General features: G+C 39.8%; 1 protein-coding gene across 1 annotated transcript; it reads right to left on the bottom strand.

Moving 5' to 3' along the window:
- Nucleotides 1–40: 40 nt before the first annotated feature.
- On the bottom strand, nt 41–23,991 carry LOC117449883 (hyaluronidase-1). Its single transcript, XM_034087788.1, has 7 exons — nt 23,913–23,991; nt 11,189–11,842; nt 9,255–9,503; nt 8,460–8,606; nt 8,096–8,182; nt 7,651–7,875; nt 41–1,558 (listed from the first exon to the last, which is right to left on the bottom strand). Exons 2-7 carry the CDS (start codon nt 11,783–11,785, stop codon nt 1,154–1,156), a joined length of 1,710 nt encoding a protein of 569 aa, XP_033943679.1. The 5' UTR covers nt 11,786–11,842; nt 23,913–23,991; the 3' UTR covers nt 41–1,153.
- Nucleotides 23,992–24,334: the final 343 nt, after the last annotated feature.

Raw genomic sequence — 24,334 nt, 5'->3', positions numbered from 1 at the left:
ATTTTATTGAAAAATAACAAATACATTTACATCAGCTGCAAAAACAATCATTTCCGGGTTTATATTTTTATACTTTTTTTATAGGCTACTGCCTCAAGAAGCAATGAAGGATGTGATGGAGGAAGTAACAAATATAAACAACACTTGCTTACAAACATATGTACATATATGAACTGAATGTATGTCCTTTAATCAACAGATACTGCTTTTGAAACAGACATTTTAATTTCAATAACTACATGCTGGTGAGACCAAGAAGCTTTTTCACAGAAGATATTTTGATGTCACAGCAGGAAAAGCACAATGTCAGAAATAACATGGCTCTGTTGTATTCCCTGTAAGCTGTGACAGTGAGCCAGCATGCACAACAGGACCCTGAAGCTGAATCAGTTAAATTAAATCCAGCCATCAATAATGGTATTGTTTACACCTCTGCTTTTGCTGCTTTGACATTTCAATTACAATCACCATGTTGAATTTAGCTACAACTCAGGCAGAAGAAGCTAGTGAGCTGCAGTTAAGTGAATGGACCTTTTTAAAAAATACTAATATTTGATGCCACAAACTGGATGTTTTTGACAATATGCAACATTTGAAGGCCAATGTTAACACATATGTCCTTTGTCCTAGATATGGATGTCAAACTTACTAATGGAAAAGGAATGAACAAAAAACGATAACTCGTTAAGACGGATTAAAGGGCTGGTTCACTTGTATTTCAAATATACCTCACATCACCCATTTAAATCCCACTTAACTACTAAATGAAAAGAGAAACGTGCAAAGCACAGACAAATGTACAAACAAAATGTGCAAAAAAAAACAAACGGACTGCTTTCCTTTATCTGTTGTCACGGTAAAACATGGCTGATTCGATATGACAATAAATATCTAATATGTCACATCTCCTTTCTCTGAAAATGATTAAATACAGCCTGGAGAAACTGAAAGAAAAAGTGACAAGTGTTTGTACCACTAATGTCTCTTGGCACAATTGTTGATATGTTTGAAGTTCCAGCTTTAAACATAGGGTGTTGTACTGAACAGAGCAGCACTCCTGCAGTTAGCAGTGATCAGTGTCTTGCTCAAGGGCACTTCAGAATGGCTCATATTGCATTCCTAACCCAGAACTTCCTGATAAAGTCTGGTTTCTTCACATTTGAAAGTTCCATGTAAGACTTCCAGCCACCAGCAACAGCAGACCAGTAAGGTTTGGGGCACTCGATGGAGTCGTACAACTACTGGTAGTTACTTCCAGGGAAGGCGATGGACTTTCAGTACTAGCTGAACTGCTTCCTCTTGACTCAATCACAGAGGCCCCTTTTGTTGTAGAAGCTCTTGTAGAAGGAGCTCTTGTTGTCCCCATTACATCTTCAGCCTTTTCTTTTACTTGAACCCCAACGGACGCTCCGTCTTTGGGGGACTGCTGGTCTGAGACCTCCCCGTCTGCGGTCTTGTACCACTGGCACTGGAAGTCCTTCTTCCACATCTCCGCTGGGTCTGGTTCGGCTCCTTTAGTGTTTGAGTCTGGCTGATCTGTGGCTTTTTCTGCCTCTCCCTGAAAGAGAAAATAATGTTCAACATTAGAAAATGTTTCTTAGATTATTATATTTTCTTAGAGGAACCATTTATAATATCATTGTGGAAATGAAATTGGATAAATAAAGTCTGCCTCAAATTCAAAGGAAAAACAAATGTCATGGTGTTCTGCGGTTATAACATTATTCAGACTCCACATCGTGTTGTACTTTTTATGACAACTAAATATCCTCAAAGTACATCCAGATATTTACAAGCAGTGATAAGTGTTCCCAGGGAACACTTTGTTCCTGTGTTCCGGGCTCCAGCTAAACTTTATCCATTGTATCTCCTCTAATGTTTGCCTCGCTGCTTTCTTACTGTCCAAACACAGAAGATCCTCAGGCAACTGCTGTTGTCTTGGTTATCTTTATCTTTCGTGAGTTAAAATTAGTTGTTCCGTTTCCTACTCTTCACACCGAAACACAAGTTGAGAACATGTTTCTCTTCCTACACCTTTCAACTCTTCGGTAGCAAAGGGGAGGGATGTCAACGAGACTGAGAGATTTTATGAAGGAGCTTGCATCTTTTCAGCACATAGTACTAGGCTCTTGTATCTCACCGTTGTATGGGTTTGTTAACTTTTAGTGCTTTGACAATACATATATACAAATATTTCATCTGTGGAAGCCGTGACACTGTAAAAAGCAAGTCCAATTATCTGCCTCGGCAGATAATTGGATGGCCTACCTGCCTGTCAGCTTTCCATCTCGTGCACAAAGTTATCTCGTGCCCTCATTGGTCACGTGTGTGTTGGTGGAGGGGCTCTGTAAGGAAGTCTGAAGGAAGGGGCAGATTTTTTTCGGTTGTGTACTTTCAAATCCTAGCGCACTCGAGCTGGTTTCTCCATTCTTACCTACCCTACCTTTAAGGACATACTGTACAATCCAGAGGCCAACATGTAGCTAAAACTGTGGTTTGCTCAATTTAAAAGCAAGACAAAAGACAGCCTACAAATAATTATAATGTTGAATCAACCTGGCCTGATATCAGAGAGAATAACACAATAACAGTTTTGAATCCTTCGTCGGACATTGCGTCTACCAATATTTGAGTGGGGACCAAAGTATTTGCCTGAACATAACCACATTTTATTTCAACACTGTAACGTAGCCATGCAAACATACTAGATTTGCCATAGTTTTAAAAGTGGAGAGGAGCAAAGGAAAAATTACAAATAATTTAGGAAATAAAAATACATTTTGGAATCAAAGTTGTCATAGCCAATTTACTAATATTCAACATCCCAAATGCTTGACAACGCTGTCAGTACCTCCTTCGCGGTTATTGGATCAATGGCTTTTCAACCGAGGAATCAATGTTTCGTGTCAGGACGCCAGATAAATCAAGGCAAGGCAAGGCAAGTTTATTTATATAGCACTTTTCAACACAAGGCAATTCAAAGTGCTTTACAAAAAATGAAAGACATTAAGCATTAAAAAAGAAAAGCTAATAAAATAAACATTAAAGAAAAGATACATGGATAAAGTTACAGTGCAGTTTAAGATATGAATAGTTCAATTAAAGCAGTGACAAAAAGAAAAGTCTTCAGCCTGGATTTAAAAGTAGTAAGAGTTGCAGCGGACCTGCAGGTTTCTGGGAGGTTTGTTCCAGATATTTGGAGCATAATACTGAACGCTGCTTTACCATGTTAGTTCTGATCTGGGGATAGAAAGCTGGCCAGTCCCTGAAGACCTGAGAGATCTGGATGGTTCATAATTTAGCAGGAGGTCAGTAATGTATTTTGGGCCTAAACCATTCAGTGCTTTATAAACCAGCAGCAATATTTTTAAATCTATTCTTTGACACACAGGAAGCCATTGTAAAGACTTCAGAACTGGGGTGATGTGATCCACTTTCTTAGTGTTAGTGAGGACTCGAGCAGCGGCGTTCTGAATCAGCTGCAGCTTTCTAATAGATTTTTTAGTGAGACCTGTGAAGACACCATTGCAGTAGTCGAGTCTACTGAAGATAAAGGCATGGACAAGTTTTTCCAAATCCTGCTGTGACATTAGTCTTTTAATCCTAGATATATTCTTTAGGTCAGGGGTCTCCAACCTTTCTCCACCTGAGAGCTACTTTGAAAAAATGAAAGTGGCCAAGAGCTACTTGCATCACATCGCTTACATGTATTCACATAGCACTCATCAGTTGAATTAAGCTACTTTTGTGTGAAATTGCAATACCTTAAGCTTATCTAAAATCTTAACTTCACATCAAGGTCCAAGAAAACGACAATTTCTCACATATTAATATGGACAACATAGTAAGTACTTCACTGAAGATTCACATACATGTCCAAGAGCAAATTACAATGTTTTCACTTCTTCTTATGGCCCACATAGTAAATACATCGCCTTAATCACCACCTTGCAAGCATCTTATGGCACGTGTAAAATAAGTGCATTCACTCTTTTTTACAGTTAGTGAGATGACTGGCGCTGCATGGAGTCTACCATACAGGTATATGCTGGACCCACTTAGGTTCACTCTAATAGAGTCATGTACATGTTCATCAGTCGGTCTTGTTCTGTATTTACATTTCATTCATGCCAGAAAAAGCTGCTTCACAAAGGCAATTAGAGCCACGTAAAGCAGACGTGTTCAGTGCTGCTTGGTGATGTTCTTATAGTTTTCTGGGCGTACAAGGCTCCAGAAATGTTGTGAGTTTTGCTGAGACTTCAGCTGAACATTATTTTGGAGATTTATAACCTCCATCTCCATCTCCACAGGATTGACACTGAACAGTGCAGCCATCTTTTCTTCTTCTTCGTGTTGACGTGAAATTATAAACCATAATTAATCAATTGTATAGGTCTAGCCTCCCTATGTGTGTGACATTTTTCCATCCTCAAAAACAAAAAGCTAATATACTTCTGCAGTCTAGCTGCAGCTTCTAGCAACGGTCTTCTGTTAAAAAAGGACACTGAATTTCCTGAATGTGGCATCACACACATGACTTGAGTCTGAACACAGCAGACAACAGGAGTATTTACAACAGCATTATAAAAACAAAAATAGTGCATGTGGGTGCACACTTACATTCTCTGTCTTACTGTTACATGAATCCCATGAATGTATGAGATTAAGTTAGCTTCATCATCTCAAACAGTGATTAAGTGAATAATAAAGTTTCTATCGGGTCACTGTCAGCCTGTCACTCTTATTAGTAGTAGTAAGAGTCGTAGTAGGAGGGGGCGGGGCTTGGAGGAACGGAGAGGAGACGGTGATCGCGGAAGCTTTCCTCCTGCCTTCACAAACTTTGCACACGTATTTATCAACTGAAAATAGCAAGAGGACATTCATACTCTGCAATCCAAGACTTGATTAAATCCCACCAAAACCTGACATTACAATAACGAGGTTTTTCAAAAACACAAATCCTTCCCTGTGTCTCTGAGCCGCAGCAATGCGGACTGATTCAGAGCGGGTCATTCTGCTGTTGGTTCTGACTGGTGCTGCTCGATAAAGGCAGACTGCTCCGTGTGTGGTGTCTCTGTGCCGCTGTCACATCTGCTCCTTGATCTCTGTGTCACGGACCAATTGTATATTTGTGTGGACAGAAACAATTCTAAAATAAAACACTTTATTGTCCGGCCGCGGCCAAAAAATCAGGAAGCACCGTTACTACGCTATAATCGATAATCGAGCTGCGAGCTACTGAAAAGCTGCCCGCGAGCTACCGGTAGCTCGCGATCGACGTGTTGGAGACCCCTGCTTTAGGTGATAGTAGGCTGATTTAGTAACTGTTTTAATGTGACTGTTGAAACTCAGGTCAGAGTCCATGACTACACCTAGATTTCTGGCTTTATCTGTTGGTTTGAACATTGCACACTGAAGCTCAGCGCTAACTTTTATACGTTCTGACTTGGCTCCAAAAACCCATTACCTCAGTTTTATCTTTGTTTAATTGGAGAAAGTTCTGACACATCCAGTCATTGATTTGTTCAATGCACTTACTCAGTGTTTGAATTGGAGCATAGTCTCCTGGTGAGTTTGTACGTAAATGTGTGTGTCATCTGCATAGCTATGGTAACTTATTTGTTGTTCTTCATTATCTGAGCCAGTGGTAGCATATAGATGTTAAAGAGAAGAGGCCCCAAGATGGAGCCCTTGAGGAACCCCACATGTCATATTTGTCAACTCAGATGTGTATTTACTAGGGCTGTAAGTTAACGCGTTAATAACGCAAAAAAAATGAACGCCACTAATTATTTTAACGCGATTAACGCATGTGTATTTTTTTCCTCGGCCGCCCCGTAGTTTCAGAGCGCATCGAGTTTAAAATACCATCTAATCCAAGCACACTGCTGATGCCCACAGCCCCGCTCCTGCCGCCCACTTGTGGCAGACCCACACTTCCACGCTCACCGGCAGGCACCGACTGGCCATCGGGAGGACCGGGAGGGTGTGTGTAGTGTGGCCCGAGCGAGCGCGAGAGAGAGACCTTACGTGCATTGTTGTTGTTGTTAGCATCTGGTGCTAGCTAGCTGCGCTAACGGATATAAGGAGCTGTTTAAATGAAACAGAGGAGCGACATTTTGCCACAACTGCGCCGAGCACTTGACTTTATGCAGGAAGCAGACAGCGGGACATTGTAGGAGAAGTCAGCACCACTCATGAATTGCAGCAACATGATTGCAGCGTCCAGGCCAGCTCCCGTTCGAGCATATGCCTTGAGTTGCACATAGCTCCAACGATCCAACACACCCACCACACACACAAACACACACACACACGCACACGCACGCCACACCACACACACCCCCCATTTGTATTGTATGAGAGAGGTTCCAGGTTGGAATTGAGGCGAATATTTGTTAATGTTCAGAGGTTGTTGTGTTAATATTCATGAGAATATTTGTCATTGTTCAAATTGATAATAAACATTAGCATAAAGCATATTTGTCCACTCTATAGTTGATAAGAGTATTAAAAACCTTGAAAAATATTCCTCTAAGGTACATTAGAACAGATAAAAAAATGTGCGATTAATTTGTGATTAATCGCGATTAACTAGGGACAATCATGCGATTAATCTCGATTAAAATTTTAATCGACTGACAGCCCTAGTATTTACCTATAGAAACAAAGTTGTTCTGTCCTTTAAGTAGGATTCAACCAATTTAGAACTGTTTCCGAAAGTCCAACACAGTTTTTCCAGTCGGTCTAGTAATATGCTTTGGTCAACAGTGTCAAACGCAGCACTGAGATCTAATAATACTAACACTGAAGTTCTGCCACTGTCTGTGTTTAAGTGGATGTCATTAAAGACCTTTACAAGAGCAGTCTCAGTGCTGTGGTTTGGACGAAAGCCTGACTGGAACACATCGAAACAGTTATTTAAATGCAAGAAATTACTCAACTGTTGAAAAACAACTTTTTCAATGATTTTACCTAGAAATGGGAGGTTTGATATGGGCCTGTAATTGTTCATTACTGAAGCATCTAGATTATTCTTTTTTAAGAGCGGTTTAATGACTGCAGTTTTCAGGGCCTGTGGAAAAATACCTGAGTGAAGAGATTTGTTTACTATATGAAGTAGATCTGAGGCCATGCAAGGCAAAACATCTTTGAAAAATCCTGTTGGAATAATATCAAGGCAGCAGGAGGAGGATTTCAGAAGTTGTATAATGTCCTCTAGGTTTTTATCATTAATCTGATGGAATTGTGTCATGATGTTAAGTGGACACAGAGACAACACATTTGCTGTTCCTGATGCAGAGGCACTGACTGCTACTGACACTGGGGGGTGAATTCAAAGCTCTGGAGCCAGAATGAACTCCTCTCTAAATACAGTTATCATAATATTCTTTAAGTACTTGGGGTTTATTATTGAACAGTTGCTAAAGTCTTAAGCTACGCGTAGCCAATTAACTGAAAACTGAAAGTTATTCCAGAAGGCTCTTAGAGTCACCCCACCAAGAAGAGAACGAGCCATAACCCGAGTGGGCATCAAGCTGGTGGACAGGATTAATGATCACTGCAATTTAATAGTATAAGAGTATACAGGGCTTTATAAATCTGGAACGGATACATCTTTACATCTTCCTTAAATGCACATTCTCTCACCTTTTCTGTCTCCTTCTCCACCACTTCCGATGGAGATGGAGATGGAGGTGTGAGGGCGGCGGGCGGCGGGAGGTGGAGGTATGCCGAACTTTCTGGATTTTGACGAACACATCGTCCCTTTCCCTGGCACAGAGAGGCTGAGCAAAGCAGAGTTGCCGTGGTTACGTTCATGGAGTAGGGTCCCAGTACCTTACGGACGAACTCTGCTAGGTCCTGACATTCTCTCTGAGAAGTAGATGGGTAGATCGTAAATAACATTTGTACTTCTTTTGGATGAAGAAACTGTTTGCCCACATAAAGCCATTTTTGTAAGTAAAATGGTAAAGCTATGGATTAAGAAGCTGAAGTCCATTATATCCTTTATAATACTCAGTGGCTGGAAAAAACGTGCAGAGATATTTGTGGGTGTACTGTATGCACTTTATGCAAATGGATAGGTTTATACCTCCGTCTTAGTCTCACTTCTCTCCCAGATGACAACTCCGGCTGTTCCCATGGCAGCACTCTCTCCTATGGTGCTGACCAGGTCTGCCTGTTAAAAAGAAAGTATTCAAAGAAGCTGTAAAAGTCAAAACACAGCACACTGTTTTTCAGCTATCCTCTGTATTAGTATGAACACCATTATACTTGTTACCAGAGGAATCTGCTTATTTCACCCTTAATTCATTCACTGAAGATCAGAGTGCAAATCCAAAAATCCTTTCTTATTGTTTATTTTCCAATATTCCAAGAGATTTGAGAACCTCTTAGAATAATTATTGTTATAATACAACATGATTCTGATCAAATACCGGACAATAATACCTCACCTGTGACAGGAAAGTGTTAGTAGAGGCGTAGACACTCTTGATCAGTGGGAATACAGGAAGATCAAATGCCGTCCCACTCAGAGACGAAACTCGTAGTGCTTCTTTGATTTGACTGGACAAATAAAGCCTTGCTCCAGAGGTACCACCCTATCAGAAAAAGTGCCAGATTTATATATTGTATTGAATATCTGGCTTTACAAAGGTGTTGGTTTATGATGGTTTTGACAAATTCACAAGTCCTCACTGATAATCCAGTCATGGTGTTTTTCATGTGCTTTTTTGGTGTTACACTACAAGTAGTCTTTTTGCAGTTGAGTAACGTTGTTAATGTTCGGCGGACTAGCTGAAGTGCCACGTGCGCAACTGTCATGCAGCAATCGTGTAGTATTTGCGCGTACAACTAAATAACGTTTTAGGGACTTTGCCTTTGGTCTGAACTATTTGGTAGGACCTCAATCTTTTATTTTAAACACATTTTTCTTCATCCAAATAGATTTATTTGTGGTTGTTTGTTTAGATGATGCAAAGAAACACACATCATACAATTTGCAGGAAAATTAACTTGCTTGTTTTACAGATGACATCAGCATGGTTTGCGGAAGTGGTGAAAAATATTACATCGTATCGCTGTCCATGCAAGACATACTGTTCACTTGTTTATCCAGTCTCCAAAAGGTACTGCAATGCTCTCAAGGGTCAAACTATTTTATTCTAGAAAATTGGGCTACCAGTTGATTCTTTACCGAAAACAGAAATCTCAAATGATAGACAAAAGAACACATTAGCGTTACCCACCTGCATCTTCTCCAGGGTGAAGAGAGGGTAGAGAGCGGAGCATCGTTTCCATAGCCACAGAAGCTCATCGTTAAGGGCCATCTCCGTAGCAGGGCACTGGCTGGTGTAATTGGCTAATATGGTCTGGGCGGGATCCCCGCTGTAGCAGCTGGGGTAAGGGGAGACTCCCCATAATGCTTTGGGCCTCAACCTTTTGACATCCCGTAGAGTTTCCGTCATTACTGCCTGCGCTGCTGCCTCGAAGTCCACCTGTGACAAGATCAATAGAACCTTTTTCAGTGCCCTCAGGACACTTCCTCTTTTGTGATCTGAAAACGTGCAGCTCTTCAATCTTCTGGTTTTTATTTTTTTATTTAAATGAAAGCTCTGGAAAATGTTGAAAATCAGTGAGCAGGACAGCTGTTGGATTGACAGGATTTTTGTATATGTTTAAATAAATAGTTTGACACAAAACACTATATCAGATATTTGCAAAGCGTCTTTGAGTTACAGAAAAGCGCTTTATAAATATAATTTATTATTATTATTAAATACGTAATCTATAGGAGAGAAGTCTGGTTGTAGCACGAACACTATGACCTAATCACATCCGGAAACATGCAGGTAAGCAGTCCTTATTGCATATAAGGACTTATTAAGACTTAAGGACTTATTGCTGTTATGCAGATTGCATCTGCATAACAGCATCTGCATAACAGGCAGAGGGCATTGGCCGAATCATTGTCTCTCAACTCCAACTCCATTCACGTGTCTACAATTGCTAATCAGATTAAATACAATCAACTGCACACAGGAAATACAGGTGTTTGCCTGAATATCCGCATTTAAACCCTAAAACTATTGACCGCGCCCAGACTCAAAACTGATTGGCGATAGACGGGATAGTTATCTTGGACTGGCATCGCAGAAGTTCACTAATTAATACTCTCTAATTCTCGTTTGTTTAATCCATAGAAAAACTGAGTTGTAAAGGTGACTATTTCTGGACCAGGCACAGTCCCTTTGCGTCTCTGCCACTTGCTAGGAAACTTAATTGGAAATACAGAACTCCGGAATGTCCAGTACATGAAACTGTGTTTCTACACTTTGGTTTTTGTATGAATTAACCAAAACTATAACATGGTATTTATTCATTTTTGCTACCTTTGGACAGAACCCAGCTACCTGTCTCATCCTGTTTCCAATCTTTATGCTGATCTAAAAACATGTGTTAAAAACATGATAATGGTATCGGCCTTCTAAATGCAAGAATATGAAGGAGCCTGTTTTCCAAAGTGTAATGTTAAATTGTGGTTGGACATATTCCAGTCCAACCGCATTTTAACATCTATTTGCATACATGTAAACACCTACTATGTTAAAAAGGCTACTTGTTTATAAAACCATTTAAAATGAACAAAATCTAAGTAAATCTGTTTTTACTCTTTGTTGTAAATTATGAGTCCTTGTTTCTTCTCAGAAAATCGTACACTTTGTCATGTGAGTCATCACATTAAGTAATTATATTCTGTCACTCTTCTTTCTTCTGTTCCTTACTCATATCCCTCCTCCTAAAAGGTGCTCACATCAGAAAGAAATATAATTGCCAACATAATACCGATTATTCAGTTTAATAACCAAAAGCAAATGGTAACATAGTGATGTTATTAGTCAAAGTAGGTATGTGTAGCAAAGATGTTTTTTTGAATAAAGAAAACACTTTTGGAAGTGTTTTCCTCCATCCAGATCTTACACTCTTCCCCGTCAACCACCAACAACTTTGAAAGCTTGCTCTCCAATAACAGCCATAACCTGACAACCTGACTTTTTATGTTCTTTATCTTTCCTCTTATTATTTTTGCAAGTGTGTTTCCTACCTTGTTCCTTACCTCCATAGCTGTTTCTTCTTCTGCCATTTACCCATTTTATAGGCCATTATGCTTAACTTGTCTTACCTGTGACCACCTCTCGACCTCCTCTGGGGTCCAGCTCGGAAAGAAATTCTTCATCAGGTTTCTAGATGCCTCTAGACACATCGCCTGCTTCTCTCTGTTTCTTGACCACTGGGGAACCCACTCTGCCCAGCGCAGCACCCCCAGCCCAAGGTACCTTGGGGCAGGTAAAGCTGCCTCTATGTCCTGCTGTGTCTTTTGAAGGTGGTTGTCCAGCCGTGTGTGCTGTGGTAACCCGCCATTGACCGGTGTGTCTTTATCTATAAAATAAGGGTAGTTCCCCAGTGTGTCCTCATAGAAAACGGCCACACGGCCCTCCCGTTCCATCCCATAAGAGCTTGGATCTGGCCGACCAGAGCAGGCAGAGTCAGAAATACCCCAGAAGATGATAAAAGGCTGTCCAGACAGGAGAGGGGGACGGGCTGGCTGGGGTGGACCGGCAGTTCCCAGGTCAGCAAAGGCAGCAAGCAGGAGAAGGATGGGCAGTAAAAATGGAGGCTGCACTTGAAGGATGGCTGATGGAAAAGTCCTGCCATTGTAAGGCGTCAATTTTGGTTCTTGCTTTGGGTCTGGGCGCGTCCGTGGCTCGGTCCACGCCATTGGAGCGGCCACCTCTCAGGATTTCACCCCTTCAAGCCCTCACAGCCAATCATGTTCCTGTAAAATACAGAGAGGAAGTCAAACCTTTATCCATAGAACGATAAAGGATTTTAAATTGTCCCTTAAACTGCTCTTATCTTCTCTACCATACTTTATTTACCCCATTGTAAGTGGGTGTAGTTACATCTGTGACATATTATAGATTTCTCATTGGTGTCCCCAGTCACACAGAGAAATCGTTTAGTGTAGTTAATATTTCACTGAGTGACGCTCAGTTGTAGTCCAGGTTATAAACTGGTTGGATCGGGTTCAACGCTGTGACAAAGTGTATCTTAGGGGGCCAAAGTAAGAAAACTTCCTATAACTACTCATCTTCTTCATCTTGCTTTACACTGACATGCTGCAACACCAGTGACTGCTTGGCAGTTCTCCATGCCCAAAAACATAGAGATTGGTTGAAGAAATGATAGTTGAATAAAAAAGGCACATTAAAAACTTTGTTTCTTAAATAAATTAGAAACAACATAAATCCATGAACCATTTGTACATAACCAAGTTGCTAACCCAATGTTAATCTCATCAAACATGGCTTCTCTTAACAAATAAATACTCCTTTTGTAATTATAAATTCCACACATTTATCACACCTTATTTCTCGACCAAACTAGATTTTATTTTAAATCTCAATTGAGCTTTCTTCCAGTCAGCCGGTTTCCTTAAGTAGCCAACTCCATAACTCAGGAGCAAATATGTTATGGCAAAACTTCCCATTGCTTGCCTCCATATGTACAGTGGGGCAACAAAGTATTTAGTCAGCCACTAATTGTGCAAGTTCTCCCACTTAAAAAGATGAGAGAGGCCTGTAATTTTCATCCTAGGTACACTTCAACTATGAGAGACAAAATGAGAAAAAAAATCCAGAAAATCACATTGTCTGATTTTTAAATAATTTATTTGCAAATAATGGTGGAAAATAAGTATTTGGTCAATAACAAAAGTTCATCTCAAAACTTTGTTATATACCCTTTGTTGGCAATGACAGAGGTCAAACGTTTTCTGTAAGTCTTCTCAAGGTTTTCACACACTGTTGCTGGTATTTTGGCCCATTCCTCCATGCAGATCTCCTCTAGAGCAGTGATGTTTTGGGGCTGTTGCTGGGCAACACGGACTTTCAACTCCCTCCAAAGATTTTCTATGGGGTTGAGATCTGGAGACTGGCTAGGCCACTCCAGGACCTTGAAATGCTTCTTACGAAGCCACTCCTTCGTTGCCCGGGCGGTGTGTTTAGGATCATTGTCATGCTGAAAGACCCAGCCACGTTTCATCTTCAATGCCCTTGCTGATGGAAGGAGGTTGTCACTCAAAATCTCACGATACATGGCCCCATTCATTCTTTCCTTACACGGATCAGTCGTCCTGGTCCCTTTGCAGAAAAACAGCCCCAAAGCATGATGTTTCCACCCCCATGTTTCACAGTAGGTATGGTGTTCTTTGGATGCAACTCAGCATTCTTTCTCCTCCAAACACATCTAGTTGAGTTTTTACCAAAAAGTTCTATTTTGGTTTCATCTGACCATATGACATTCTCCCAATCCTCTTCTGGATCATCTAAATGCTCTCTAGCAAACTTCAGACGGGCCTGGACATGTACTGGCTTAAGCAGGGGGACACGTCTGGCACTGCAGGATTTGAGTCCCTGGCGGCGTAGTGTGTTACTGATGGTAGCCTTTGTTACTTTGGTCCCAGCTCTCTGCAGGTCATTGACTAGGTCCGCCGTGTGGTTCTGGGATTTTTGCTCACCGTTCTTGTGATCATTTTGACCCCACGGGGTGAGATCTTGCGTGGAGCCCCAGATCGAGGGAGATTATCAGTGGTCTTGTATGTCTTCCATTTTCTAATAATTGCTCCCACAGTTGATTTCTTCACACCAAGCTGCTTACCTATTGTAGATTCAGTCTTCCCAGCCTGGTGCAGGTCTACAATTTTGTTTCTGGTGTCCTTTGACAGCTCTTTGGTCTTGGCCATAGTGGAGTTTGGAGTGTGACTGTTTGAGGTTGTGGACAGGTGTCTTTTATACTGATAACGAGTTCAAAGAGGTGCCATTAATACAGTTAACAAGTGGAGGACAGAGGAGGCTCTTAAAGAAGAAGTTACAGGTCTGTGAGAGCCAGAAATCTTGTTTGTTTGTAGGTGACCAAATACTTATTTTACCAAGGAATTTACTAATTAATTCATTAAAAATCCTACAATGTGATTTCCTGGATTCTTTCCCCCCATTCTGTCTCTCATAGTTGAAGTGTACCTAGGATGAAAATTACAGGCCTCATCTTTTTAAGTGGGAGAACTTGCACAATTGGTGGCTGACTAAATATTTTTTTGCCCCACTATATGTATATTTGTGCATGTATAACATATTTCTTATAGGACTTTTCGCACTGATTCACACATAGCCAGGCCTGTGGAATAATCAAGTGTAAGACACGCGCTACTACTGCAGTACTACTGTCCTATTTAGTACTTTTATCAATAAAATAATTTTCTCTGTAAAATAATTAAGATTTTTACCCCAGCGTGTGTTACACTGCATGATTTCTCTAACATAATCATTTCCATCATAAAGAATTGCAAAAAGGAACCAAGGAATAGATTGAAGTTGTTATATATTGTAATTCCTCTCTGCAGTAACATTAGTTGTCCAACAACAACAACTTGTCTTGTGTTTTGCGTCCGGACGCTGGCTTGAGTTTCTCAGAGACCTCACAGTTTGTTAGCATAGTGTAACTGAAGCAATTATCACACAAATTATTTGTGACACATCACATTATAATTTGCCTTCAGTGTCAAGGGATTGACAGCCATGTGAGACTCAGTCAGCTAATGAAGATAATGATGAATAAAGTGCTTATAATGGTTAGCAACAAAGTATCCGGTCAGAGATACATTTCAGGATAAAGGGGGAAATGTAATTTAATGGAGTACTTCATTTTTGTTGAATTTGAATTTTTGATGTTTAAAATTGATATTTTTGGATTCACTACACTTCAGATTGACATATTCTACTTTTTCTCCCCAAGAGGTACCTGACAGTTGACAATTTGTTATGCAAATCATGCAATAAGCTTATAAAATGTTATGCATTTTTTGAAGTTTGAACGAACAATTTGATAGACCGCCTGCTATTTTAAAGTACTGCCTACAGGTAAATGCATCAATAATTAAACACAAACACACACAGAAGAGGCAGGAGAACTGAGACTTTGAAGATAAGCTCTGCAGTTTCTTCCCCCCAGTGAATGATTGTGTGCTTATATATAAATGTATTCCACTTAGCATCATACAACTTTACGCTTAGAGATAATGAAAGACATAGAAATATAGTGACAGAACACCAAAACAGTGCAGTTTGGACTGACGAATAAAATCCTGAACATCCAGATGGCTTTTTAGCAACATTTTAGGAGAAAAGAAGGTGAAAACATCATCATGTATCACTGGAAAAAATAATCAGTGTTTTTCCAGGATGGAGGTTTTGTTTCCTGTCTTGTAATTTGATAGGAAGTATTTGAAATTAGGCTCTGCTCATGACTGCTTTCTGACAGACAGAAACAGGAAAAGCCCTTCTATATGAAAGACAGGTTGCTGTCAATAATGGGCCTGATTAGCGAAGCCTTCAGCCAACTGAGAGAAATAAACAGTGTTGTTCCACAGTAACATCGACTCTGCACAAGTTCAACAGGCAGCACAAGATATGAGATAATGAGAACGGCAATCAACACTAACTGTTTTTCTTTGTAAATGATGTGGGTGGCTGAGTGGCAGCTTTGCGTAGGCGGTATAAGCAGGACAAACTGGAAAAGAAAACTGCGGAGTTGCTAATTAACTGAAAGACCAATGTCACAAATGTTTAGTGTCTTGTAATGTATGTGACTAATCCTGCGGTACCAAAGTTACCAAATGGAGACAACTAAGTTTCAAAATGTTCTAGATTGGATGTAAACGGTGGATTTACGCAACTATATTTCCAATGGAAAGGAGATGATGATATTGCTGGCAAGCGAAAGTCACACTGAATGTAATAAATATGTGTTTTGTGTCTTTGTTAACATTAGTCACCGCCACTGCAACTGTTGACACCATTGGTAAGATGGCCAAACTGCAATAACGTACCTCCTGTAGTTTTAACAATACCACACCTGTCCCTTTAACCTTTCAATATCTTTGTTCACACAATTTCTTCCTCCACACCTTCATTACAACTCCCCCATGCCCGCTTGTGAAGGTGCGTCTCACAGTATGATAATCTCTGCTTTAGATTCTCCAAGACTTGGAAGTCTTCTTTTTTATAATTTTTAAACTTATTCCCTCAATTGTCAGTCTGAGGATGATGGTGGATCGATAAATTGAGTTGAGACTAGATGGCTGTAAAAGCCGAAGAAATTATCATTATAATCCAACTATTTAGCTATCCTAAGTGCCCTGTTTGGTAGTGTCTTGTTATTTATCTCCACATATTCTTTCTGAATCTTTTCCCCCATGCATTTACCACAGAAAAGTCCCATAACTCTCAGGTTAAAGGGGACATGTTAGAAAAAAACCTCCAGTTTTACTTCACTTATATCTGGGTAAATAGAGTGGCTCCCAACCCACCAACTGTAAAACAAGTCAATCCAGTTAGTTTTCTATGTGCTGCCTCAAGTCAGAAAATATTGTTCCTCCCCTTCATATGTCAAATGGAATAGAATATACTGCCCCCATCTGAGTATCTCCATCAATGGCTGGAGAACAACTTTTGAAGTTCTGAAGCCAATCAGAGCAGACAGAGGGTAAAAAACAGATACATTCCACCAGTATGGATTCATCTTCCTATTATACACACATGCATTTCCAAACATTTGGACTACCTATGTTGCAAATGTATTATCTTTTCAATTTACACACGGCATCTATTGCACGTCTGTCCGTCCTGGGAGAGGGATCCCTCCTCTGTTGCTCTCCCTGAGGTTTCTCCCATTTTTCCCTTTAAACTGGGTTTTCTTTGGAAGTTTTTCCTTGTACGATGTGAGGGTTTAAGGACAGAGGGTGTCGTATTGTCATACTGATATTCTGTACACACTGTGAAGACCACTGAGACAAATGTAACATTTGTGATATTGGGCTATATAAATAAACATTGATTGATTGATTGATTGAGTATGAGAAAAATGATGGAATTTAAACTTTAGGAAACCAAAAAACAAGTATGAACCTGAAATTGAGTCTTTTATGTCTCCTTTTAATGGTCTTTAGCATTTTTCCTTCTTTATCTTGTTTTTGCTACACCCGATCCCATTTTGGAGAAAAGGCCAGACTATTAGCAAGGGAGCCTTTCTCCACACCGGCATGCCTTCTAACAAGCCATTACAAGAGAGAATAAACACTGATTTAAGACTGGTGGTGCAGACAAAGTGCATCTCAAAATGCCAAGGAATTCTCGTAACATTAAATATACTACATTTAAATGAAAACACATAAAGCTTTACCTTTCCCCATAAGAGGCTCTGCTCACCCTCACAGCTGATTATAACCATATGGTGCTATGTTGGAAATTGTGATGTCACCAAGAGATTTGTCAATAAAGTGCTGTCTGCACACGCCCACACGCTCCTGAAGGTCCTATCAGGCTAAAGTGAGGACACCTGTGAGGTTGTGCAGGGACGTTTTATTTGAAACATAATCACAAGTTATGTTTAATATTCGATTCAAAAACCTAGACATGAATATTTAACATAATTAAAGAAAATGATGACCCTTTCAATGCATACATTAGCATTTTATTTTAAAGTAACCCTTTTTTGGAAATGTGCAATGTTGTCATAGGTTACAGTAATCCAGTTGATTGACACATGTTCCTCCTCGGTCCAGTTTAAGTATTTAACGTTTGTACGTTCTTATCCTCACAGACTTCCGCAGAATGGTTGAATAAGCTTTGAGAACACCAACATTATAATCCACTAATACCCAGAAGGTCAGAGTTCACAGATGCACTGCTAATATCCCAGTGTTTCTAATTCCATCACGTAAAAAATGGAGAGGGGTCTGCCTGCAGACCTCCACTCTCAGGACAGTTCCGGTGCAGACCTCCACTCTCAGGACACCTCCACCATAGATATATATAAACACTAGATGGCTCACCCGCGCTGCTGGCCAATGGAGACCGACGTTGCCACTTGGCCGCCATCTTGCTACAGGCAGTGCTCTCATTCATAACATTATGGTTTACTATTTAAATAACCATAGCTTGCTCAATTTTCAACCGATTTTCAAACGGTTTGGTTTTTTATAAACATCAAAGATGTAGTTATGATACTGCATATTTATAATCATGGACTTTCATATGAAAATAACATTAATCAGATAAAGCAATAGCTATACACACACACAAGGTATTTATATTAAATATTTGCCGGTGTATATATTTCCATTTATTTTATTATATTGTCAATATTTAAAATAAATTATAAATAAATTATAAAATTAAAATACATTTATATTTTATATATAAAAATCGGTCTCATGTTACCACTCTGTAAACCAAGAGTTGTTAATTGAGCAATGCCTTAGCTTGAAGAACAGGGACACAACTAATGACAATAGCATATGTTGGTATATTATTTAGATATTCACACCTTTATCAGAAGAACCAAACCAACATAAAATGTGCTCACAGACAGGCCAGTTCTGTCTAATTTATCACAATTATTTTTGACATGAGATCTTCATATCATCCTAGTTTGTATTTAGTTTCTAGATTTGTAAACAAATCCAGAACCTTTGAAATATGTTATTGAAAAAAGACCAAGAATAATATAAACTGTACCATGTGTCCTTCTGTAGTCCATTTGTGGTTTGTCTTGACTCACCCCGGCTGATATATCACAAAATCCACTGTTTAAATGGTTCCCTATATTGCCCCTATGCCCCTGTAAGGTGTCCTTGGGTGTTATGAAAGGCGGCCCCCCAACATAAATGTATTATTATTATTAAGAAGAACAACTTGGTGTGGTGTGGAGGGGATGTAGGAAGCAGGAGCAGGTGGGGAGAGATGGGGCTTCAAGGTTCAAGGTTATTTGTTTTAAATGTGTCTTGCACACAATAAAATAAAATACAGTATAACACAAAACCAATATGACACACGGTGACACATGGCACACTAACAATCAATCATCGTCCAGCCTCAGCTTTGGTATTCTTTCACAACCATGTTATGGGTTTATTAGACTGAGCAAACATAAACATATGTGGTGATCCCACGGGTTCTTGTTTGCAGACAGCGGCGATTGGAGCATCCGTAGGCTGCACAAAAGTCCGGCATAGTCAGGTACTTCTGTAAACACAAAGCCAGCAAATTCCTGTATCATAATGCAAGATGTTTTTAACAAGCCAAACCACTTGGAAGAAATCATGTGTAACTTAAGTTATGTTGAAAAGAAAGAGCAGTTCTGCCTAACCCACTGGTGTAAAGTTGCTGGGTGAACTTTGTAATACTAGGTCTCACTGACAGCCTCTTGTTATTAGCCAGCTAATAAATACAACCACATACACAAAGAAAAGCTGCAATTTCAACATGTCCAAGCATCCTGTATCATAGCCAATGCTAATAATGTTTATAATAAACCAAACCGTTTGTAAATCAGTCAAGATTTCAGCGAGTTAAGAGTATTTTTGTGCAGATCACTCACCTTACAACAGCTACCATAACGCGAATCAGAGTAACTGTTGACTGTAGCAAGATGGCGGCCGGTCAGCTACGCTGGAAAATCTCCCATGAGCCATCTAGTGTTTATATATATCTATGACCTCCACTGTCAGTACAGGAAGTGCATGCTAAGAATTCCAAAATAAAATCACCACTATCAGTACAGTGCCACTTTCCAAACAGAAAATGCACGCAAATACAAAATAAAATCGGATCGTGACACTTAATATAATACATATGTATATATGTATATATATATACACATATATACGGACATCTTATATTGTAGTTACTATCAGTACAGCCGCAGCGCCACTTTCAGAACAGGAAATGCACGCAAATACAAAAAAAATCGTACTGACACTTATTATATACATAAAGTATATATAGATATATATAAAAATAGGGACACCTTGTATTGTTTACTCTCAGTACAGCACCACTTTCCGAACAGGAAATGCACGCTAATACAACATAAAATAGCACTGACACTTATTTCTATATATATATATATATCTATATAGATAGATATATTTATTTATATATATAAATACGACATCTTGTATTTTAGTTACACCCGCTAGACAACAGTGGAAGGTTCGAGAAACAACCGTGTTTGCCGGGTGCACCGCGGCGGAGGTGGAGAGGTTCCAGCTGGGAACCTCCACCCCGCTGCGGGACCCGTGGGACCCCTGGACGGTGCGTCTTGGTCACGCTTCATATCGGCCGGCGCGGAGGCCCTCCGACAGTGGGTCGCGTTTGCCATTCGATCAGTGAGAGGAGAAAAATGCAACAACAATTGTCAAAATCCGTTAATATATGGGGAGTGTGTGGGGGGTGGGGGGGGGGGGCTGGACACAGGCCGTGGGGGGACACCCGAGACCGGGCAATGTCCCCGGTAGAAACTGGGTGAAATAACCTAAAAATAATAAAACCGGGGAAAAGTGGAAAAAGTGTCCGAAAATAGCACTAGTGAGGCGGGCAGAGTCCCTGTCAACTCCCATTACATAATCTCCATGGTGTCATTTGAGCGAAAAAACTTTTACGAGAACCAGGCTGGGGGGGTCAAAAGGGCTTGACCAAGGCCGACCCAAAGTGCACGGTGGTCGGACTCATCACCTCCGTGATGAGTCTCCATTGTGATTTGAAAACTTCCATCAAACGAGTCCGTCGGTGGGCGGGGAAAAAACGCGTCAGAATCGTCACTTCCTGTACTGACAGTGGAGGTGTCCTGAGAGTGGAGGTCTGCACCGGAACTGTCCTGAGAGTGGAGGTCTGCAGGCAGTCTCCCATGAAAAAATGTGCCAAAAAACATAAAGAAAAATAGGGCAGAATGTTTTCTTTAAATTGTTTGAATATTCCAAACCTGTGAAATATAAAGAGATTTTTTATTGAGTTTGATGATTTTTTTGTCCTACCTTATAAAGAGTGTAATTTAAAGATATTACAAACATCACCTGCCAGTTATAATCTGTTCCGAAACTGCTATTTGTTTTACTCCAATAACTTCCATGGCATCATACTGTCTGTGATCCCTCACTCACTGGTGAGTGGTAAACGTAACAGCTGACTAATCTGTTCAGACAAAGCCTCTGGTCTGTGTTTACTCGTCTGTCTGGAGCGAGCTGATCCTGATCCCGAGCCCACCGCCTCTGCAGCTCACAGCAAACACCCTTAACCTTAATCATTATACACTATGGAGCCGGTCAGTTTATATATTACACACTCGCTAAGATGTTCACTTTTAAAAATCAATTCACTGAATAATGCATTATGAAACGCAAACATTCTGTAGATAACGTTTATTTTGACGGTGTCCTTCAGCCAAGATTCAAATTAAGCATATGTATATAGTACTTTCTATTTGCAGTTAATTCATTGTCTATTGTGTTCATTTTGATCTCACAGCTCATGTATCTGCTCATCTCCCATGAAAGCCGCCACGCTGTGCCAATATAGCAGGGGAAGCTGCGAGCTTAAGGTCGCATTTGGCTGCTGCTTTCTATTTTTAACATTGACTACTGGAGGTTGGCTACATTGTAGACAAACTGGTTCTCCTTTTCTGTTATGTGTCAAGTGAAACCTTTGTTTTTTTGAAAGACCTAACTGTGTTTTAGTTTCAAACCGTTTAAGAAAAAAGGGGCACTTGGTCATGTTTTGTTTAAAAAACAAGCCTGAAGGGAAGAAGTAGTTTCTCCTTATTGGGGCTAGATAACTGATATTCTACTTTTGAATGTTTGCGTTGTAGTTTGTTCTGTTGCTGTAGTTCTGTAGAGAAAGCAACGGAAGGGTCCAATCAGGATGTGGAATCGGTTGAGATTAGAGCCATGAATGCGTCACTCCAGTCTGATGCCCAGAAAAGAACCATGCTACCGCGAGTCAAAACATAGTACATTGGTTTAAGTGTTTAGGGGTTATAGTACGTTTAATGGCAGACAAGCAGTCCTCACATCCTCAAGACTTCTCTTATCTTTTATATTGTTAATAATATATATTATATAGCAGTCTTCCTGAGGAGTGTGTGAAGAGTTTGCAGTGTGTACTGTTTGTTGATGCTCACTGACGATAGTTGCTTCTGTTTGCTCAGAAAATGGATATCAAAACATCTGGAAGAATTGTAAATTGTAGGAGCCACAGGTTGTTGCCATTTTTACACCAAGGAGTCTAAAGATAGAGATGTCAGTCGAGCACTCGTCACATCACTGTCAGGTCATAATTTCTCTTTGTCCAGCAAATTGGACCAGTGCCAGGTACAACCACAGAAAGCATCTGACATTTGCTGTGAATCATCATGGCCTCCAGGAAATGAAATCTCGCCCAATGTCAGCTAGGGTTAGCTCCTGCCCCAAAGCGATAGCAGGGCATTGGACAGGGTATATAAGATATCTTAAATTCTTTCTACATAATTTCAATTTCTTACAATTGTCAACTCTCTGCCGTGGTCCTTTTTTTCACAATATATTATTATGCTATAGTATAAAACATACAGAATAGGTCAAGCTGGCCTTCACAACTGTGATGGCAGGTTCAGAAGTGCTTAGCTCAGATATGTTTGATAACCTTTGTGGATGTAGTTGTGATCAATTCTGGGTTAATTATGACACATGATTTTATCTAGAAAGGTTCATCAGTTCATCCACTGACACCACTGAGGTGAGAGTGAGGAATAAAACACGTTAAACTTATGCAGTTACAGTTACATTCTTGATTTAAGATTAACTCAAATATATCTTTTGTTTTAAATCCACAATATCAGTTACCCTTATATGAAAACGTTCCCCATTATTAGAAACAATTCTATTTTAATGGCATTTTTAATGACAGCAGTTTTTTAGTTCTTAATTTCTAAGACATTAATTTGACTTTGCTTTTAGGGCCATAGTTAATTATTTTTGTGATTTCTGTTTGTGTTGCCCTTTCCAAACAGTGACTCAAAGTAACTATAAAAACACAGACATGAAGTCAGTGTTGCATGTCAATGTTTCACAGTATTTATTTAAATAAGATCAAACTCCTTGCCTTGCATTTGAGGGTTATCGTTTAGAAAGTGAAAAGACGTCTTAATTATTTGTACCCTATTGGTGCAAATTAGCTGTTGAGCTAACCCTGGCACATTAACATTGATGGGGCTAAATGTCCCTGTTGAATAATTTGCAATGCCCCCTAAATAGATAAACAAAAATGCAGAGATTTTATAACGACTGCAGTTGTGCCCACTCAAATTCAATGTCGGTCAATGCAATTTATTATAGCATAATGCATAAATGGGAAGGTTATGATAAAGCATAACACATTGAGAAATAGGTTTACCTAACCTTTAACTTAACACAGAACAGCTCCATCAAAATAACAATTATATTATTTGATGCTGTTCATTCCATTCTGTTCAGGCTATAATGCTTCTTTTAAGAACTTGCAAACACTTTTTGCTAAACCCAACAATATCTTAAGGCCACTGATTTAAAATGAAAACGTTTCCCTAACAAGTATGTGTATATGTTAACTTCCTGCCTGGTTCCAGACCTTTGAATGGCTGAATATGTATTCATTGATTCAGACAGAATAATGACCTGAAACAAAATGGAAATTCAGATTCATTATGAGGCTCGTCCCTGACCAGATGGCATGAATAAAACATTGTGATTGCATTTGATTCAAAATATGGAGATCTGTGCTGTTGTGTTATCATGTATCTAATTCAGATGTGAATCTATTCAATGTTTTCATTTGGCATTTTATCTTCTCTACTTTATTCATTATACAATATTTGTCATTTATATATTGCTTGTTCTAATGTTTTTTGCGTAAACCACTGGCTAAATCACTTTACTTATATTACATTTGATCAAATAACGAAAGTTCCACCGCCATATCAAGTCAAGAGAAACTTACCGAGGCCGGGCTTGTTCCTGTATTTACTCCTCACCGTCTGGACATTATTTGAGTAACTGCTCCTGACAAGGCAATCTCTTATTCCTCTTTCTTCTGTTTTACTCGTTACTCTTCCAAAGAGAGAAACCAAGGAATCCTGCTGGATTTGTGCGGGCATGGATAAACTGTGCATGTATAACATGCAGCAAAAAGAAGCCTGACATATGGAGGACAGAGATAAAGAACGAGATGGAGGGAGATATAGAGACAGAAATAGACAAGAGCATTTAAAAGTCAGATACAAGTGTCAGTGGGGAAAGAGGAAGAAGGAGAAGACGAACAAAGGGATAAAAGAAAAGCGAGAAGAGGCGCTGAGGGTGTGAAGTGGGCAGGTGTGTGTGTGTGTGTATCTGACTTTGCCTTCACAGCCAGGCTAAGCTTCC

Source organism: Pseudochaenichthys georgianus, chromosome 7 (assembly GCF_902827115.2).
Source record: "Pseudochaenichthys georgianus chromosome 7, fPseGeo1.2, whole genome shotgun sequence".
NCBI lineage: Eukaryota > Metazoa > Chordata > Actinopteri > Perciformes > Channichthyidae > Pseudochaenichthys > Pseudochaenichthys georgianus.
The sequence above is the reverse complement of the archived record's forward strand: the minus strand, read 5'-3'. Positions and strand labels throughout refer to the sequence as shown.